The sequence below is a fragment of the Emydura macquarii genome, unplaced genomic scaffold (genome assembly GCF_026122565.2).
Source record: "Emydura macquarii macquarii isolate MOO-44397 ecotype Brisbane River unplaced genomic scaffold, CSIRO-AGI_Emac_v2 contig_295, whole genome shotgun sequence".
NCBI lineage: Eukaryota > Metazoa > Chordata > Testudines > Chelidae > Emydura > Emydura macquarii.
This window is the reverse complement of record NW_027130432.1, coordinates 10,949,305-10,966,272: the sequence shown is the minus strand read 5'-3', so window position 1 is coordinate 10,966,272 and position 16,968 is coordinate 10,949,305. Positions and strand designations below refer to the sequence as shown.

At 37.8% G+C, this 16,968-nt stretch overlaps 1 protein-coding gene across 2 annotated transcripts in view; it reads left to right on the top strand.

Annotated features, from left to right (window-relative positions):
• AMFR (autocrine motility factor receptor) overlaps window positions 1–16,968 on the top strand; it is a 40,943-nt gene that overhangs the window by 1,652 nt on the left and 22,323 nt on the right. For both annotated transcript variants that reach the window (XM_067552013.1, XM_067552007.1), the window contains exons 2-7: window positions 3,908–4,000; window positions 7,162–7,326; window positions 10,847–10,999; window positions 14,759–14,799; window positions 15,485–15,617; window positions 16,412–16,545. In XM_067552013.1, the coding sequence (XP_067408114.1) occupies window positions 3,908–4,000; window positions 7,162–7,326; window positions 10,847–10,999; window positions 14,759–14,799; window positions 15,485–15,617; window positions 16,412–16,545 (719 nt within the window). The remainder of the gene's footprint in view (window positions 1–3,907; window positions 4,001–7,161; window positions 7,327–10,846; window positions 11,000–14,758; window positions 14,800–15,484; window positions 15,618–16,411; window positions 16,546–16,968) is intronic.

The window sequence follows — 16,968 nt, the reverse complement described above, 5'->3', positions numbered from 1 at the left end:
CTGGGGAGATGCAATCTGGACACCATGTGTTGCTGTTCACAGTGTAATTGTTCAGCTGCTAAACAGAAATTTCTCTCCATGGCGGTCATCTGGCAGATTTCAGTTTAAAAATAAAAAGGTGTTAAAACTAGTTATTCTTATGTTTTAATGTTTAAAACATATTTTGCTCTTTTGGCTTGGACACTGCGCTTCTGTGTAACAACTTCCAGTATAAGTAAACTCTGATTATCTGAATATCTCTCAAGGTATCCCGAAAAACTGGAATTTTGGCTAAATAAAAACTGTTTCTAAATGCATTTTTAATTTGGGCCCAGATCAAAAGAATTATGGTTTATACACCTACATGATGTTGATCCTCCAGACTCTGCATGGTTTTGCAAGACTCAGAGTGTGTTTATGTAAATTAATGTGGTATAGAAAGAAACAAAAGTGAGCGTGAAGAGACTGTCCTTGTGGCCACTAAGATAGTAATATATTAAGTATGGAAGCATACACGTGTGTGTACACCACAGTTTGTACTTGGATAAAGTGTATGTTTTGTGCTCAACTTCATATTTCAATGTCTTTCTCTTTTTACATTAAAATTATTTTTTAAAAGTTAATTTTTTAAAGGGATGTTGTCAAGTTAGGTATCCTGATGCTACAAAACAGTCGTGCTTACCATGCCTATGATGCTTTGGGATTAGCCAATGAGACCATTCAAAATATTAAACATGCTACTAAGTAATAAACGTTTGTAATAGAGGATTCTGCCTTTGGCCCAAACTTTAAAAGTTGTAAAAACAAGATTTTGCAAAGCTTAAGGCCAGTAGAAATGTTTCTACAATCTTAAAAAGAAAAAGAAAATATCCCCTGCAGTGTCTGAAGCCAAAACATGCAGCATGACAACCTGGAAATGGAAGTGGCCGTAAATGGCTACAATGTATTATTATTTGTATTACCACAGTGTTTAGGAGTCCTAGTCATAGTCCAGGACCCCACTGCTGCTAGGTGCTATATGAACAGAATAAAAAGACTATCTCTACTTCACTGATTTTCATTATCCATGCCTACTGATTAATATAAACAAAACTCAACAAAGAACATAAATAGTGACTGGGTAAATTAGATTTTTAAAATCCTTTTTGTTTAATTATCCAAGGTAGTGTTAGCACCATAGGTAAATTGATTTACAGTATATGATATTTAAGTTGACCATGGGTAAATTTTCAAAAGTGCCTAAGATATTTAAAGGCTCTTGAGTTCCTTTGAAAATATGACTTAGGCACCCAAGTTACTTAGGTGCTTTGGAAAATTTTATCCTGTGTCCCTTAAAAGTGTTGTGTTCATAGAAGATTAGAGTTGGAAGGAACCTCAGGAGGTCATCTAGTCCAACAGTATTTCTCTCAGTGTTTCTTTTCTTATTTCTTGTGTCCTGTATAGTTCAAAAGTTAATCATTTGGTTGTCAAAAACATAATGAGAAACCAGTTTAAGCAATTCAGTATTTTCTACTGATCACAGTTTTCATTTGAAATCACTGCCCGGAGCTATAAATTATAATACAAGAGAGATTTAACTGGTGCAGTTGCAGAAAGCAGATAGGTTTTATTGATTAGGTTTTTGAGACCTGGTATGAATTATAGAATCGTAGGACTGGAAGGGACCTTGAGAGGTCTTCTAATCCAGTCCCCTGCACTCAAGGCAAGACAAAGCATTATCTAGACCACCCCTGACAGGTCTGTCCAATCTACTCTTAAAAATCTCCACTGATGGAGATTCCATAGCCTCCATAGGCAATTTATTCCAGTGCTTAAGTACCCTGACAGATAGGTTGGACATTAGGAAAAACTTCCTAAATTGCCGTTGCTGCAATTTAAACCCATTGCTTCTTGTCCTATTCTCAGAGATTAACGAGAACAGTTTTTCTTCCTCCTTCTTGTAACAACCTTTTATGTACATGAAACTATTATCATGTGCCTCCTCAGTTTTCTCTTCTCCAAACTAAACAAACCCAATTTATTCAATCTTCCCTCATTGGTCATGTTTTCTAGACCTTTAATCCTTATTGTTGCTCTTCTCTGGATTTTGTCCAATTTGTCCACATCTTTCTTGAAATGTGGTGCCCAGAACTGGACACAGTGCTCCAGTTGAGGTCTAATCAGTGTGGTGTAGTGCAAAATAATTACTTCTCCTGTCTTGTGTACAACACTCCTGCTAATACATCCCAGAATATTTGTGTTTTGGGTTTTTTTTTTTTTTTTTGCAGGTGTTACACTGTTGATTCATATTTAGCTTGTGATCCACTATGACCCTCAGATCCCTTTCCGCAGTTCTCCTTCCTAGGCAGTCATTTCCCATTTTGTATTTGTGCAACTGATTGTTCCTTCCTAAGTGGAGCACTTTGCACATGTCCTTATTGAATTTCATCATATTTACTTCTGACCATTTCTCCAGTTGTCCAGATCATTTTGAATTTTAATCCTATCCTCCAAAGCACTTGCAACCCCTCCCAGCTTGGTATCATCTGCAAACTTTTTAAGTGTAAATGATGTCATTGTGAACAAGTTCAGAGCAGAGGTTTCTTACTTACGTTCAGCAATATAAATGTAAAAATGAGATAAATTTAGAAAATTTTAGCACAGACCAACCTAGCGCTTAATTCTGCTTGATGGCTGTGTTATGTAAAGCATTATCTGCAACAAGGTGTGTAGTTAGACTTGCATGTTGGCATCAGGCATAACCAAGCTCTCATAGCTTTTGTAAAATGATTTTTGGAAACTTTAAAATATACACTTGTAACTTAGGGGGAAAAAGCTTGGTTATTTTTAAAATAATTCCTTGTAAAAGACCTTGTCAACTTAAATTTGGCCCCAAATTTAAAATTTGCTAGCATGTTTTTATCAAACATTTCACAATTAAAAAAAAAAAAGTTTCAGTGAAAACAGTGTACTTTAAACAAATAAATAGTCTCCTGTAGTGTTTGGGTGGCAAATATTCCAAAATTGAGAACCCGAAAATGCCACTGACTATAAGCAAAAGTGAAACTGACTTTATTGATTTTCTGTGTCTGGGCTGAGAGAAAAGCAAAAAGTCAGAGTGTAAACAGTAAAAAGTACATGGATTTTAAAAATAATAACTTTGAATAATCTAGTAACATATTAATAGTAAGATAAATTTGTTTGGAGCATGTGATTTTTGAGTTGACTGTCCCTTTTAAGTAGTATATTTTTAAAATTCTAAAGTTTATGAACTTTATTCTAGAAAATGTTCACAGTAATTTGTATTTACTACTAAATCTGATGCAGTTTTAAAAGTTTTCCTTTGATTTGTTGAACCCGTTCAGTTAAATGATGATGATTGCTAATCTAAACTAGGATCTTAGATTAAGAAAAATGTTTTGAACAATTCAGTAATCATTTCTGAATGCCACTGACTTGATGATGTGGGGTGTCATAAATAAGCTGTTGCTAACCTTAAAACCAGTGGAAACCAGAAAGTAAAATTTACTGGGAAGAAAAGTGAATCCGACTAGTCAGTTTGTATTGTCTAAGCTGAGACAGCAATAATAAGTAAACTGTATAAATAGTGAAAAGAAAATCAAACTCTAGACCTTATATAATTTTTAACAATGTAAGGTATTCATGATAATTTAGGTAAAGAAATTAGTTTCCTTGCAGATTTTGGGGTGGTGGCTTGTTTATCTGTATAATGATGCTGTTGATCATAATGTCTCAGTATCTCAGTCTGATAGGTCAGTTTTCCCAGAAATGAAATAAGTGACATGTGCATCACCTGGAAGTTAGGATTTAGGAAGGGTCATATATAGGTTACCTGAAACAACTACTGCACAATAACAAGGGGATGATGTATAGTGGTCTCTTTTATGAATGGAATTAAAATATTAGTCTCTGCTACATTTCTTTTTAGGTACTGGTGAACACTGCCTGCTGTTTTCTGATGTTGATTGCTAAACTAATCCAGTGTGCAGTGTTTGGTCCTCTTCGTGTTAGTGAGAGGCAGGTAAGTAAAATGTATGATGCTTTTAGATGAATTGTCTTGCTATCAGATACTTGTTTATCTGTTTCCTGTTTATTTTTACATATTTTTTTTCTGTAGATTAATGGTTTTAATATCTCATTTGGGAATGTTGAAAGTTTCACAAATAAACATTTAATGCCCTAACAGTTCTTTTAAAATATAAATATAGTTCTTATGATTTACATTTTTTGAAAAGTAAGATTAATTTTGCTCATCTTTCCATCAAAAATGCTTCTTTTTTTAACCCCAAACTTAGAAGGTGATTTGTCCATGGCTTGGAGATACCCCTTTTGATATTTTTTAAATGCACACCCAGTAAAATTAATGGAAGTTTAAAATAAGCCAAGAAACCCTCCACGGTTCTCTTATGCATGAACTACTCAGTTCATATATAAGCAACCAAAAACCTTCTGGTTTGTTTCCAAAGAGGAGTTTTAATTTTTGTGAACTGCTATTTTATTTTAAAAGAACACCTGTCAACAAGGAAGTTACACTTTCATGGTAAATGTTGTTCCTATGCTTACAAGTGCTCTTAATTTTAAAGGAAATTAGAGGAAAACAATTCTCTATTATTTTAGTTTACTTTTTGCATTTAACTGCACTTTTTTGCGTAGTCAATTTCACGGTTTTGTTACTGGTCAGTTACAATTCTTTCCTCATGCTCTGGCATGATGACATAAACCTCATTCATCCTCAGCTTCTGCAAAAAGAGGATGTTTACCATCAGTGCAGCAGGCAGATACGTGCACAAAGAGGGTAGGAGGGCTGAGCTGAAGCACATTTCTTACTGGTCTTAGGTTTCCCCAGAAGACTTTTCTAAATACCAGTTGGGAAGCAGGAACCCTCCCCCCCCTTTTTTTGTGAAGGATTTAAAAAAAATAATCCAGGACATTTAAAATCTGTTTCAGTTTTCTGATAGAACAGATTTTAGTTGTTTAAAAAAAATCAATTTTCAAAAATCAAGCTAACAATGTCCCTTCAAAATGTTTTTCTCTCTGTATAGTTATACAGTCATTTAAAAATATTATGTCATAGAAGTTTTTAATGTACAGACATGCAGTTGTCCATGGTGACCATATGGATGTGGAATTCAAACCGGTGTCAATGTCAGCTTCTCATGTGTTCACTGTACCTTTAATGTACTTTGATAGCTTTCTTTGAAAGACAGGCTATATATGTTGTTAGGTCAAAAATGTGATCATCCTGAAGGAATTATTAGCATGTTCTAGCTGTCTTGCTGGTGACTTCATTGTGTTTTTATAAAGAGGATTGATAAGACATTTTCCCACAAACCTTCCCAAGCCCTGCAAATTGTATACTTGCTTTTATCCTGCAGCAACTAACCAATGTATTGTCTTTCTTTCTGATTACCTGGGTGCAGGGATATTTTTCCTGTGCAGTTGTTGCTTACCTGCTCCCTTCTTGCATGTAGCCATTATGTTGGGAGACTAAGTATCTTATACACTGAGTATTTTTAGTGGGCTGGGTTTTTGTAACTTTTAATTGCCTACTGTGGCAATAAGATTTTTTAAAATTTAAATTAACTACAGGTTTATTTTTAAAAATAAGCCTATTTAAAATTAAATGTAAAATTATGGCAACCCATGTTAAGGCCTAAATTTACTATAATCTACTAATCACTTAAATTAATTAAAAAAAATAATATTAAGCAGGACATGTTTGTCGCCAAGTTTTAAAGAAAGTTGCACCATTGAACTGGTGGAAGTGACTGGCTAAACGCCTGGAAACATCGTTGACATGCTAAACCAGCTTTTTTGACTGACAGCAATAGCCTCTTCTGCAGGTGCAGAAAGAATATTTTCTTAACTTTGAATGAACTGTACTTTAATAAACTGAAATTAAGAAAGTAATTGGGAATTGAAAAAGCAGGAAAGCTTGTTTTCTTCTTCCAATCGATTAACAAAAATTAGGTGTGAGAGGATGAGATATATCCGTTCTAAAATCTTTGTTTCTGGTCCCCATATCCTTAATCAGTTCAATTTGCTAATTACAGATAAATAGTTTTGATAGAGAGAGAACCTGTTTAATAAATCAGGTCTAAATGCAAAACATGTTTTGATAAACTTTGTCCAGCTTACTTAAGGTAGTTTTATTTAATACACAAATTAAATGTTGTTTATGTGCAATTTTAATTGTATTTGAATTTCCATCCAAAGAGCTTGACACAAATCCCAAGTAAAAAAATTAAAAAATTCACCGTTTTCTAACATAATTAAAAATGTAAAAATTAACAATCTGAATAAATAGGAGTTAAGCTATCTAATTGCTTAAATAAATGTTTTTATAGTGTATCCTCCTGGTTAGCAAAAAGATGCACCAAATTTAATGTAAAGGTTTTATTTGTTTGCAAATCTTCATGTTTTAATGGTTACCAACCAATGAGAATCAACTTCCTTTAGAAAAATACCTAAAAAGTACAAATGCGAATCACGATTAAAACTGATTATTTAAATTAAGGTTTCCTACCTACTGATTTAAATCATGATTTAAATTGGTGTTTTAAGTCAGTCCACCCTGATGGCAAGGATTTCTAGCATTTCTCATTTATGCGTTATTCATATCCTGTCATTATAAAACAATAATAAAAATATTCCATATCTAGCTGTGTGCATAACTGGCCTGTGATATCACATTTTCATACTTTTGTTTCCTCCGTTTTCCCTTCCGCACTCCAGCCAATTGTCTGTTACGTCCGTCTTTTGCTTCTTCGCTCAGCTGAGACCATAAGCTCCCTGGAGCAGGGACTGTCCTTTTACTCTCTCCAGTATCTAGCACAGTGGGGCCTGTAAGTTCTGCCTTAAAACAGGTGGTAAATGATAATAGCAGGTAATGCAGGTGACTGTGAATTGGGGTTTCTACTCCGCCTTCTTCCACTGACTTGCTGTGCAGTAAATTTCCCACTTGTGAAATGGGGATACTTCCCTGTCTCACGGGGGCGTTGGAGGGATTAAATAATTGTGAAGCATGTTGTGATTGTCAGATGAAGAAGCTGCTTAAATGCCAAGTGTTATCGGATTTTTGTATTAATAAAATAGCCATGTTAGGTATGGGCAGATAGTTTTGTATTTGAGCATTGATAACTATTTTGATTACCTACAGAAAACAAATGTCTTCCTTTTTAGCATCTCAAGGACAAATTCTGGAATTTCATCTTCTACAAGTTTATTTTTATTTTTGGTGTGCTGAATGTTCAGACAGTGGAAGAGGTGGTCATGTGGTGCCTCTGGTTCTCTGGACTAGTGTTTCTCCACCTCATGGTTCAGCTCTGCAAGGATCGGTTTGAATATGTAAGTTTTCCTGCATGTTGGGAGATGTGTATTCTGTTCCCAGTGCCAGCACTGATTCACTGTGTGGCCTTGACTGTGTCACTTGGGGCTTGATTTTTCAGATTTGTTGGGTACCATTGTTTCCCACTGACTTCAAACTGAACTACCAATGCTCAGCACCTCTGAATATCAGATCCTTAACCTCCCTGCCTCAGTTCCCCCATCTGTTAAATGGGGCTAATAATACTTATCCTCTTTCATAAAGTGCTTAAAGATCCACAGATGTAAAGCTCCATGTGTTCTTACCTTCCCTAGAATTGCTGTTCTATATATCCTTTTTAAAGTACCTTTCTCAATTGCCGTTGCTAAGAATTCAAGAAAATCTCCCTCAGTTTGATCCCCAGCTGTGATTTACTCAGGTAACCTCTTTCTGTGAGTAGTTTGACATTTTTCTGATCTCTCAAAGTAAAATTACAAAGAGTAGAACAAAATTAACTGGATTTCAGTGTGTATTTATAGTTTGTGTGCAGTTTTCAGTCTTTGAAATAGTTATGATCATTGTGCCTCTACCAAGAACTGATGGCACACAATGCATCTTTATATGTACTGTACATTGTAAACTGTGTCCCAAACTATATCTGTATTTAAAGAGTTAAATAGTAAGTCACAGAGTGGAGGAGCAATGAATAGGCTTAGGTGAGGTGGAAACACAGTCTTCATCTGGAATCTGAAATGAGATGGCGGGATGCAGAGAGGCTGTGCCAAGTGGCTGTAGCTGTAAAGCAGTGTTTCTCAATCTTTTAAGTAGCAAGTACCCCCTAACTTCTGAAAATGTTAATAAGTACCCAATACTCCATTGTCCATGGGATTTTATATTTACAGACTAATGTGAGCCATATGTTGGAAGAAGGGCTGAGTATATAAGGTCGTGATATGACAGATGTCAGATCTAGTGTGGGTAGGGTTACCACCTTTACATCAGGGGTGCGCAACTCAAGTATGTACCTAGGCTAGAGGTGATGTTGGCCAAAGCTAGGAGACTCTGAGCGGCATGCCAATGCTGGGGAATATAAAGCACCGTGCCAAATTTTTTGCCATGGATTTGAGAGGAGAAAGGGGTGAGAGAGACAGGGAGGAAGGACGAGAGAGAGAGAGACAGGAAAAGAGCTTCCCAGCTGGGAGCTGCGACCTGGTGGGAAGCGAGCGACTGCTGTGCGCTTTCCCCAAAAGCCGGCGACTGCCGCCTGCTTCCCAGCTGGGACCGGGCGGGAAGCGGGGAGCTGTAGCCTGGCATCCCGGGACTATAGCAGCTGCCGCCCGCCTCCCAACTAGGAGTTGTGACTTGGCGGGAAGCAGAGGGCTGCCTCCCACTTTCCCCAGAAGCCGGGGCCTGGGACCGGGTGGGAAGCGGGGGCTGCTGCCGCCTGGCTTTCCCAGAAGTTGGCAGCTGCCGCCCACCTCCCCTTCACTCTATTTTTCCCCGGGTACCCCACGCCTGTCCAGGGGCACGGGTACCACAGGTTGAGAAACTATGCTGTAGAGGACATAGCTTTTCACCAATAGCAATGAGACTCTGCAGAGCTAAGATGGTTCTAAATGAGTGCAGGGAGCAGTGTAGTAAGGAACATTGCCTGTGAGTGAGTTAATGGAGTGCACATTTGATAGTGGTCTTAAAATGAATGAAGAGTTGGTTCAGCTTTAGTTAAATAAACAAACTGGCCCTTTCGCAAGTTGTTGTAGTCTGCTCTATTGTACTGGGCCAGGTCTATATGTTATATTGGACATCTGAAAAGAGAGATAATGTAGATTACAAAAAAAAAATCTTTCATGTGGTAGCAGGTGAACACGTGTGCGCATACAATATATGTTACTAGACAAGCATTTTAATTCTCTCTTTTATGGACTATTATTGAGATTAGAAAAATCAACCTTGTTCTTTGCGTAATTGTAGCCACTTACATTATAGATACATATGTGCTGCTTCCTCAACCCCAGTGTCCTTAAATAAAAGCCTGAGTCAGACTGGATCCTCTGGTTTACCCCAACTCTATATTTTAGGGCCTATTGGACTCCCCAAATTTTTTCCTGTTTCACCACCTAGCAAGGGGTGCCTTTCCTGCAGTTTCAGTAGTATATAGTGGCCTGGGGGGATTTAGGCTTAAATGAGATTGGGTGGGGTGGAATAACTGTAAACCAGCAATCAACAGGAAGGTTATCTAGCAGATCTTGGTGCATTGCCGATATCTTCTAGATGACTGAAAGAGACCAAACTGTAAAGGTAGAAATGCTTATTGCCTTTGATTGAGAGCTCTTAAGAAAGGAGCTCTGCTACTGGAACTTGTTGCAGGAAAACATTAAAGTATAACACTTTTCTTGATAAATGTGTATGGTCTGCTATACTTGCTAAATTACTTCTTCTTTCCCCATTGGAATTGGCCTCAGCTTCATACTCCCCTTATTTCAGCAACTGAATGCATGGAATATGTGAGCCAACTTAATAATTAACCCAGGGGTGTCAAACATACGGCCTCCTGTCGGCCAGATACTGGCTGCAAACATTTTTGTTCCGGCCCCTAGCAGTTGCCACCACAGGTAAAACGCTGTGAGCTGCTGCCGAAAAGGAGGACGCTGTGAGATTTCTTGGTGGCGGGTAAGTCACCACGAGCTGCTGCCAGAAGGCAGGACGCTGTGAGGGTGTGGCCCACTTGGAGTACATTTTATTCCAATCTGGCCCATGATAGGAAGTGACTTTGACACCCCTGAATTAACCAAACACCCCAGACTGAGAGTTTGTCTCTCACTCGTGATAAAGAGATGGGCCTAGATGCTTTGCCTGGTTCTTTCACCCTTAATTTAAGATGACTTTATTTTTGGCATGATCTTATAAGCAAAGCATATAAAACTTTTAAATTAAAATTATATGTATTCTTAAATAAGATAAAGGAAATAGTTTTCAGTCTTCTGATCACAAGGTGAGTACCTGGATGGGGGAGAGATTTCTAATGGCTCTTTAATCCAGAAGAAAAAGGCATAACAAGATCTGGTGTTGAAAGTTGAAGTTAGACAAATTCAAACTAGAAATAAGGCACACATTTTTAACAGCGAGGGTAATTAATCATTGGAACAATTTACCTCGGGAAGTAGTGGACTCTATCACTTGATGTCTTTAAATCAAGACTGGATGTCTTTCTAAAACATACCCTCTAGCTCAAACAGAAGTTATGGGCTTGATGCAGAAATTGCTGGATAAGGTTCTGTGGCCTGTGTTATGCCAGAAATCTCACTAGAATGGTCATCACGGTCCCTTTTGGCTGTAAAATCTGTGAATGTAAATGAAAGCTAGAGTCACAAGGCTTTAGGGAGTGTATTTGTGATTTTTGTTTTTTCTTTCTCCCAGCCCTCGTAGCTGCTTGGTTAGGTGGTTGAGGTTGCAACACTGGTTTTATTCAGGAAATAATTAGATTCACTTGAATATGTACTGGGTGAAGGCAACAGAGAGAGGAGCAGTTTGTTAACACCGTTTTGTATTAATATTTTGCAGCTTTCCTTCTCTCCCACCACACCAATGAGCAGCCACGTCAGGGTCCTGACTCTGCTGGTTGCCATGTTACTCTCCTGTTGTGGTCTAGCAGTTGTCTGTGGAGTTATCGGCTATCCACACGGAATGCACACTCTAGCTTTCATGGCAGCAGAGGTGAGACTTACTTTATATGCAAGTTGATTTGCACTTTGTTTTTCCTCTTTCCTTTGATTCATTTGGGGGCTTCTGCAGTTTGCTTTTTAAAAGTCTCCAGCCATAAAGAATTAAAATAAGTAATATTCTGTTGCAAAGTAGCCAACAGATCTGTGTTTACCTTAGTGTTAAACTTAGGACTGCAAATCATCTTTGCTTGAAGAGGTGGTAGCTATGATAAATCTATGCAATGCTGCCTACTTTCGGCACAGCTGAAATCAAGACATCTGTGAATGAGAAAAACTGATGACTGTGCTTCATGAGAAATACAGGAAGAATTAGCTGAAGTGTCTATTAGAATGTATTTATTTTTCCAGTTTAATATGGACTAGAATAGTTATCTAAATCAATTTCTTCAGCATAGTATTTCTCCTTTTATTTTTGAACTATTAGGAGTGGAACAACTATGTCTTTTCATTAGTTCATGTACCACATAGCGGTTATCCGTACCAGTTTAATATTGAATCAGAATCCAAATACAGATAGTGAGGAGGAAAGAACTGATCAGCTGGAAGTAGGAGGATCTGGTATCACTGGACATGGTGGAGGTAGGAAACAATTGTGGGGGATGGTTGGAGGCACCTAGTTAGAGCAGTAAGGCTGCTGCAGGGCTGTGGCCATTTAAATATTTAACACTTGTATTAATGTTTCAGCTCAGATTGACTTGAACACAGAAATGGACCAGAGGGCCAAATCTGCATGTGGAGTGAAATGGAACTGAAGATTTGTCACATTAATGTTTCTGATAGTTGAGCTCTTTCTAACATTGCCTCTCTCATTCTAATAGGCACCTCAGCTAATTCTTCCTGCATTTCTTATGAAGCACACGCATTAGTTTTTCTTGGACACAAATGTCTTGATTTCAGCTGTGCTGAAAGTAGGCAGCATTGTGTGGAGTTATCATAGCAACCACATCTTCAAGCAAAGATGATTTGCAGTCCTAAGTTTAAAACTAGAGATAAACCCAGATGTAGCTATCTCATACCAGTATATTTTTAAAAACAAATGTCAGATGAATTGATATAGCTGCTCAGGCATCTGATTAACGAACTAGGGGCACTGGCCTGCGCCTTGCATGAGCAGCATCTTTGATTTCAGTGGGCCTGTACGCATGGGAGTGAAATGACTTGTTTGTGTATGCAAGGTTGAGCCTGAGGAGATATACTCATGTTCTTATCTGTATGCCTCCTAACACTAACATCCAGTGGTGATCATCAAACTTAAAGGAAAAATCAGTAAAAACTGCAGAGGATGACTTCTGAAATGTTGTCCTGCTGACCGTCAATATGATGCTCTTTAAAAAGGATACTGCCAAGCATATTGCATTAGTTTATATGTAATTACTTGGATTTTTAAAAGTACTTTATTAGTCTTTTTCCTGATTTTGCAAACATTGATTTAGTTTTATTTCCCTGTAGTTTCAATATAGTGATGAGAATGTGATTCTCAGGTTTTACTTTGGCTTCTTCCTCCTCTTTGTGGTGCCTACCCCCTCCTCGTCTCATCAGTGGGATGACAGAGATGAGTTTTGAGGAGGGATGTGAATGTGGTAAGGGAAGTAGGTTGTGTTCAGAAAGGGCCTAGCAAGTATAAAGGGCAGCATGTTGCTTCTGAATAAAGGTTTGTTTAACATACTAAGGTGCAATGCTCCAAATACACAACTCAGCATATCCTTTGCAGTTAGTCCATTTTTTTCCCATCACTTTTTTTTTTTTTTTCCATTTAAAGGAAATTTAATGCAAAAAAAAAAAAAAAATTACATAACTGCAATACAACATTGAAATTTTAAAAGTATGAAAGGCAGGACATTCAGGTGTGATTCCGACAGCAACCGTAGTTTGGTCATATTGCATGTGAATAGTAAAGCATTCAAGCTGATGCCCTGTCTAATAATCAGTATTGAAGTGTTATGTAATACTACATATAAAGTGTAATTCTATATAGGTTCTTGTTCCATGCTCCTCATTGTAGTGTCTGAGTGCCTTCCAGTAGTGCATTAAGTAACATAACTGACAGGTTTGTTCTCTCATCCTTCTCCCAGAGGTAGAAGTACAGGGAGTGTTTTTGGTTTGGGCTGTTACAGCTGCCAGGGGAATGTAAATGTCCTTTTCTTCATTTAGAATCTCAGTCATGGATTTGCATTAACCAGTGATGCAATATTTTGTTTTCAGTGTAGCCTCTCTTATCCTGAAGGATCAGTGTGTGTTTACATATGATACAGGGATCACTTCCCCTAATTCTGGATTGGCCAGTTGGTTTAATTTTGCTATCCGTGCTGCCTGAGCATTAAATAGTACAAATATCTTTATGACAAAGTGGTGAATTAAAACCAAATATTTAGACTCCACAGTGCACAGCCCATCATATTAGAATTCTTAAAGTAGCTAAAATGTAGGGCCTAAACTCTTTGGGTTTTCCCTTGACAGATGTTTTCCTTATCAGGCATTTCATGCTATGTCCTGGCTTTGACATAAATCTGTGTTCAACAGCTTATCCTTCTAGCAGATCTTATTATCATCCTGTTTCACCACAAGGTTTTAATTTGTGTGTTATATTTACTTTTGCTCATTGGCTTACTTAGAAGATTTCTCTGTAACTAGAAGACCTCTTGAGAATAAAGAACAGTAACTTTTCTATTTCTGTGGCTTGGTATATGGTTGCATCAGCAACATAAGAAGGAGATTTCATTGTAACGTATGTTACAGGAGCAGGTTGTGTGGCTGATTTAACTTTTTATGAAAGATGGTTTCTGATTAGAACATAATACAGTATTGAGTGATTTGTTGATATTGATTTTTAGATTGACCTGTGTGTGTTACTTGGATGATTTGTTGGTCATAAAATATTATGAAGATTTCAGTCAGCCTTCATTATTGGAAAAAAAAAATCTTTGAAACGTATTCCAAAGCCTCTGAGAAAGAGGCCAGCAGATGATATGGATATTACTCAAGGATTAAATACAAACTGAAGAATTTTCTAATAATGCTTTTCACTGTCAAAATCCACTGTTAACCCCAGATCATCCTTGGGTTACGCAGTACTCAACTCTTCTGTTAATTGAGGAGTGGTGGGGACAGATTCTCCTTAGCTCTGAAGATGGAGGTCATTTGACATCAGGTTGCATGTGGTAGGTTAATGAGGGAGATATTGAGGCTAGGGTACTCAGAAATCGAGAATGTTTGGAAGGACACTCCAAAGCCCCTCAGTATGGCCGAGGTAGTTGAGCTATTTCACACAGTTTTTCTAGTGGCTTATCTTTAGAGTAGGTACATGATTGAATCTTGCTTTCTGGTATAACTAAATTCTTCTCTTAGTATGGACTAAAGACAAATTATTCTTGCAGTGATCACATCTGCCTCAACAAAAGGAATGATTGGTTCCACTTGAAACTTCTACTAGTAAGCATGAGTGTGTTTCCTTGAGCTTCATACTTAGTCGCTGCCCAGAGTGGGATGAGAACTGTTTGATGTATGGCTGCAAGGAGCTAGCAAGGTTCTGATCCCGGCATGGATTGGACTTTAGAACATTAAGGCTTAAGGAGGCAGCACGGTCCAAAAGACAGGGTAAAGAGTTGGGAGTCGGGACACCTGGCCTCTATTCCTGGCTCTACCAGTGGTTCAATGTGACATTGTTTAGTGACGTTCACTCCCTGCCTCAGTTATCCCTATCTGTAAAACGGGGGAGGAATTCTATTAATGACTGACCTTTTTTTCCTTACAGTCTCTACTTGTGACAGTGAGAACTGCTCATGTGATTTTACGGTGAGTAGTATATGTTTTAGGTGATACCCGTGCCAAGCTTTTGGTACAGATAGGTGCTTCACTTTGAAGGTGGTGCTTAGTTATTTTGTTTGTTTGCCAATGGGACTCTTTGAGAGGGACAAAGAATATTTACTATAGATGATATTTCTCAATAAAGATCAGTAGTACAGTAATGAGCATACACTATAGAAGTTGTTAATAATGGCGTATATGAAGCATGGACTCAAATGCAACCACACAGGGCTTAAAGTAGACTGAGTTGGCAATCTATTGCTTTTTTTAAAGATGACAGTCTTGTTCTTCAGAGCCTTCATTTAATTAAATGAAAGTGTGATAATGTGTGTGATTATTATCCATAACTTAGGACAACAGGCAGAATACTGGCTTTTAGTCCACACACAGTTACCTGTCACAGTTACACAGGGAACACTCAGAACCATCCTCTGTTCTCTGATGCCAGCATATCCCAAGACCAAGGGCTAAATTCTGATTGCCTTGCTTATGAATAGTGCTGTTGAAATCACTGAGATTAGTCAGATGAGTAAGAAAGACCCAAACGTGATGGTAAGAGAAGAAACAGCAGCAGGAGTGGGGGAAATAATTGTAAAATTAATGCAATGTTGTTAGAGTCAAGTTCATTTTCTAAACATTTTTAAAAATAACTTTGACTTCTCTTCTCTTACAGTTATGTAATTCATCTCTGGGATCTCAACCATGAAGGAACCTGGGAGAGCAAGGGAACATATGTGTATTATACAGATTTTGTCATGGAGCTGACCTTGCTTTCACTGGACCTGATGCATCATATTCACATGCTGGTATGTAACATTGAAGTCAGTGTTAAGCAAACAGAATTGTCTTAATATAAAGTGACTCGGCCACACACATTTTTAATTTGTAATGGACTGAAAGTTACACAGAAGCTGTCTAAAAAAAGAGATGGAAATGTAATGTTGCTGTATAGGCATTGTTTCTTCCTGTATCAATGAACTCCCTGGAAACCATTTGTCTCGGTGTATAATTATCTGTTTAGCAGATGTTTCACTTCAAATTGATATGTACTTGAGTAATGTCAGATTTGAATTATCAAGAGAAATAGTTGCCATCCCCAGCAAGAGACTCAAATTGGTCAGGATGAATGTAACTTTTTTTTGCTACAAATGCTTTACTATTTAAGTACTGTTAACAGTGTACACTGGAAGTGGTTCTTGTGATTGCATTTGAACACAGAACACAAAATAACCTGGGTTAATATTGGTTTATCTCTGTATTTAGCTCTTTCTTCCTTCTCTTAAGAGCCTGATCCAACTCCCATTGACAGAAATAATCTTGTAACTGAACCTTTCCTCCCTCCCCAGGTTGTAAAGACTGGATAAATGTTTCTCTGAAAACATGAATGATAGGCAAAATTCTTATGTGTGAGAGTTGAACAGCTGTTAATGGTTTGGGTTTTTCTGGAGCAGCCAAACTGGAATTTTCAGAGCCTTTCACACTGTAACACTTTATTTTGCTAGCCATAGTAACTTGTATGTGTAGTGCATTTTCTGCTATTTTTCAGTTCTTCTCTTCACTTTCCTGATATTCACTTCTGAACACTTGTTTTGTTTTAAAGCTGTTTGGCAATATCTGGTTGTCGATGGCCAGCCTGGTGATTTTTATGCAGCTGCGTTATTTGTTCCATGAGGTTCAGCGTAGAATCCGTCGTCACAAGAACTACCTGCGTGTGGTCGGAAACATGGAAGCTAGGTGAGCAAATGATGAGTGAGTTTATAGTGCTGAGTTGGATCCTGAAGAGAGAGCCTCCTGATAAACCAATGGCAGTGCCCGGGCTGGGAGGGGGTGTTATACTATTTACCATTTGTTAATATAAAAGGCGTGTGAAACACAAATTTGCTGATCCAGCAGTTAAGTCTTGTCACTTATACTATGTCATCCCACTGATTCTTTGGCTTTGTTTCCCCATCCCTTCCATTAGACCCCGCCTAGTGCTTGTCTATGCCTAAAATGCTACAATCGCCCAGCTGCACTACTGCAGTGCGTCAGTATAGATCAGGTATTCTCATGACCAATTTTTTGTGGCCTCAGAGTGCAGCCACCAACTCTTGCTGGTGACTGCTTTGTCAATTTTTCCTAAAATACTTAATTAACCTTAGGAAAAACAAATAAATA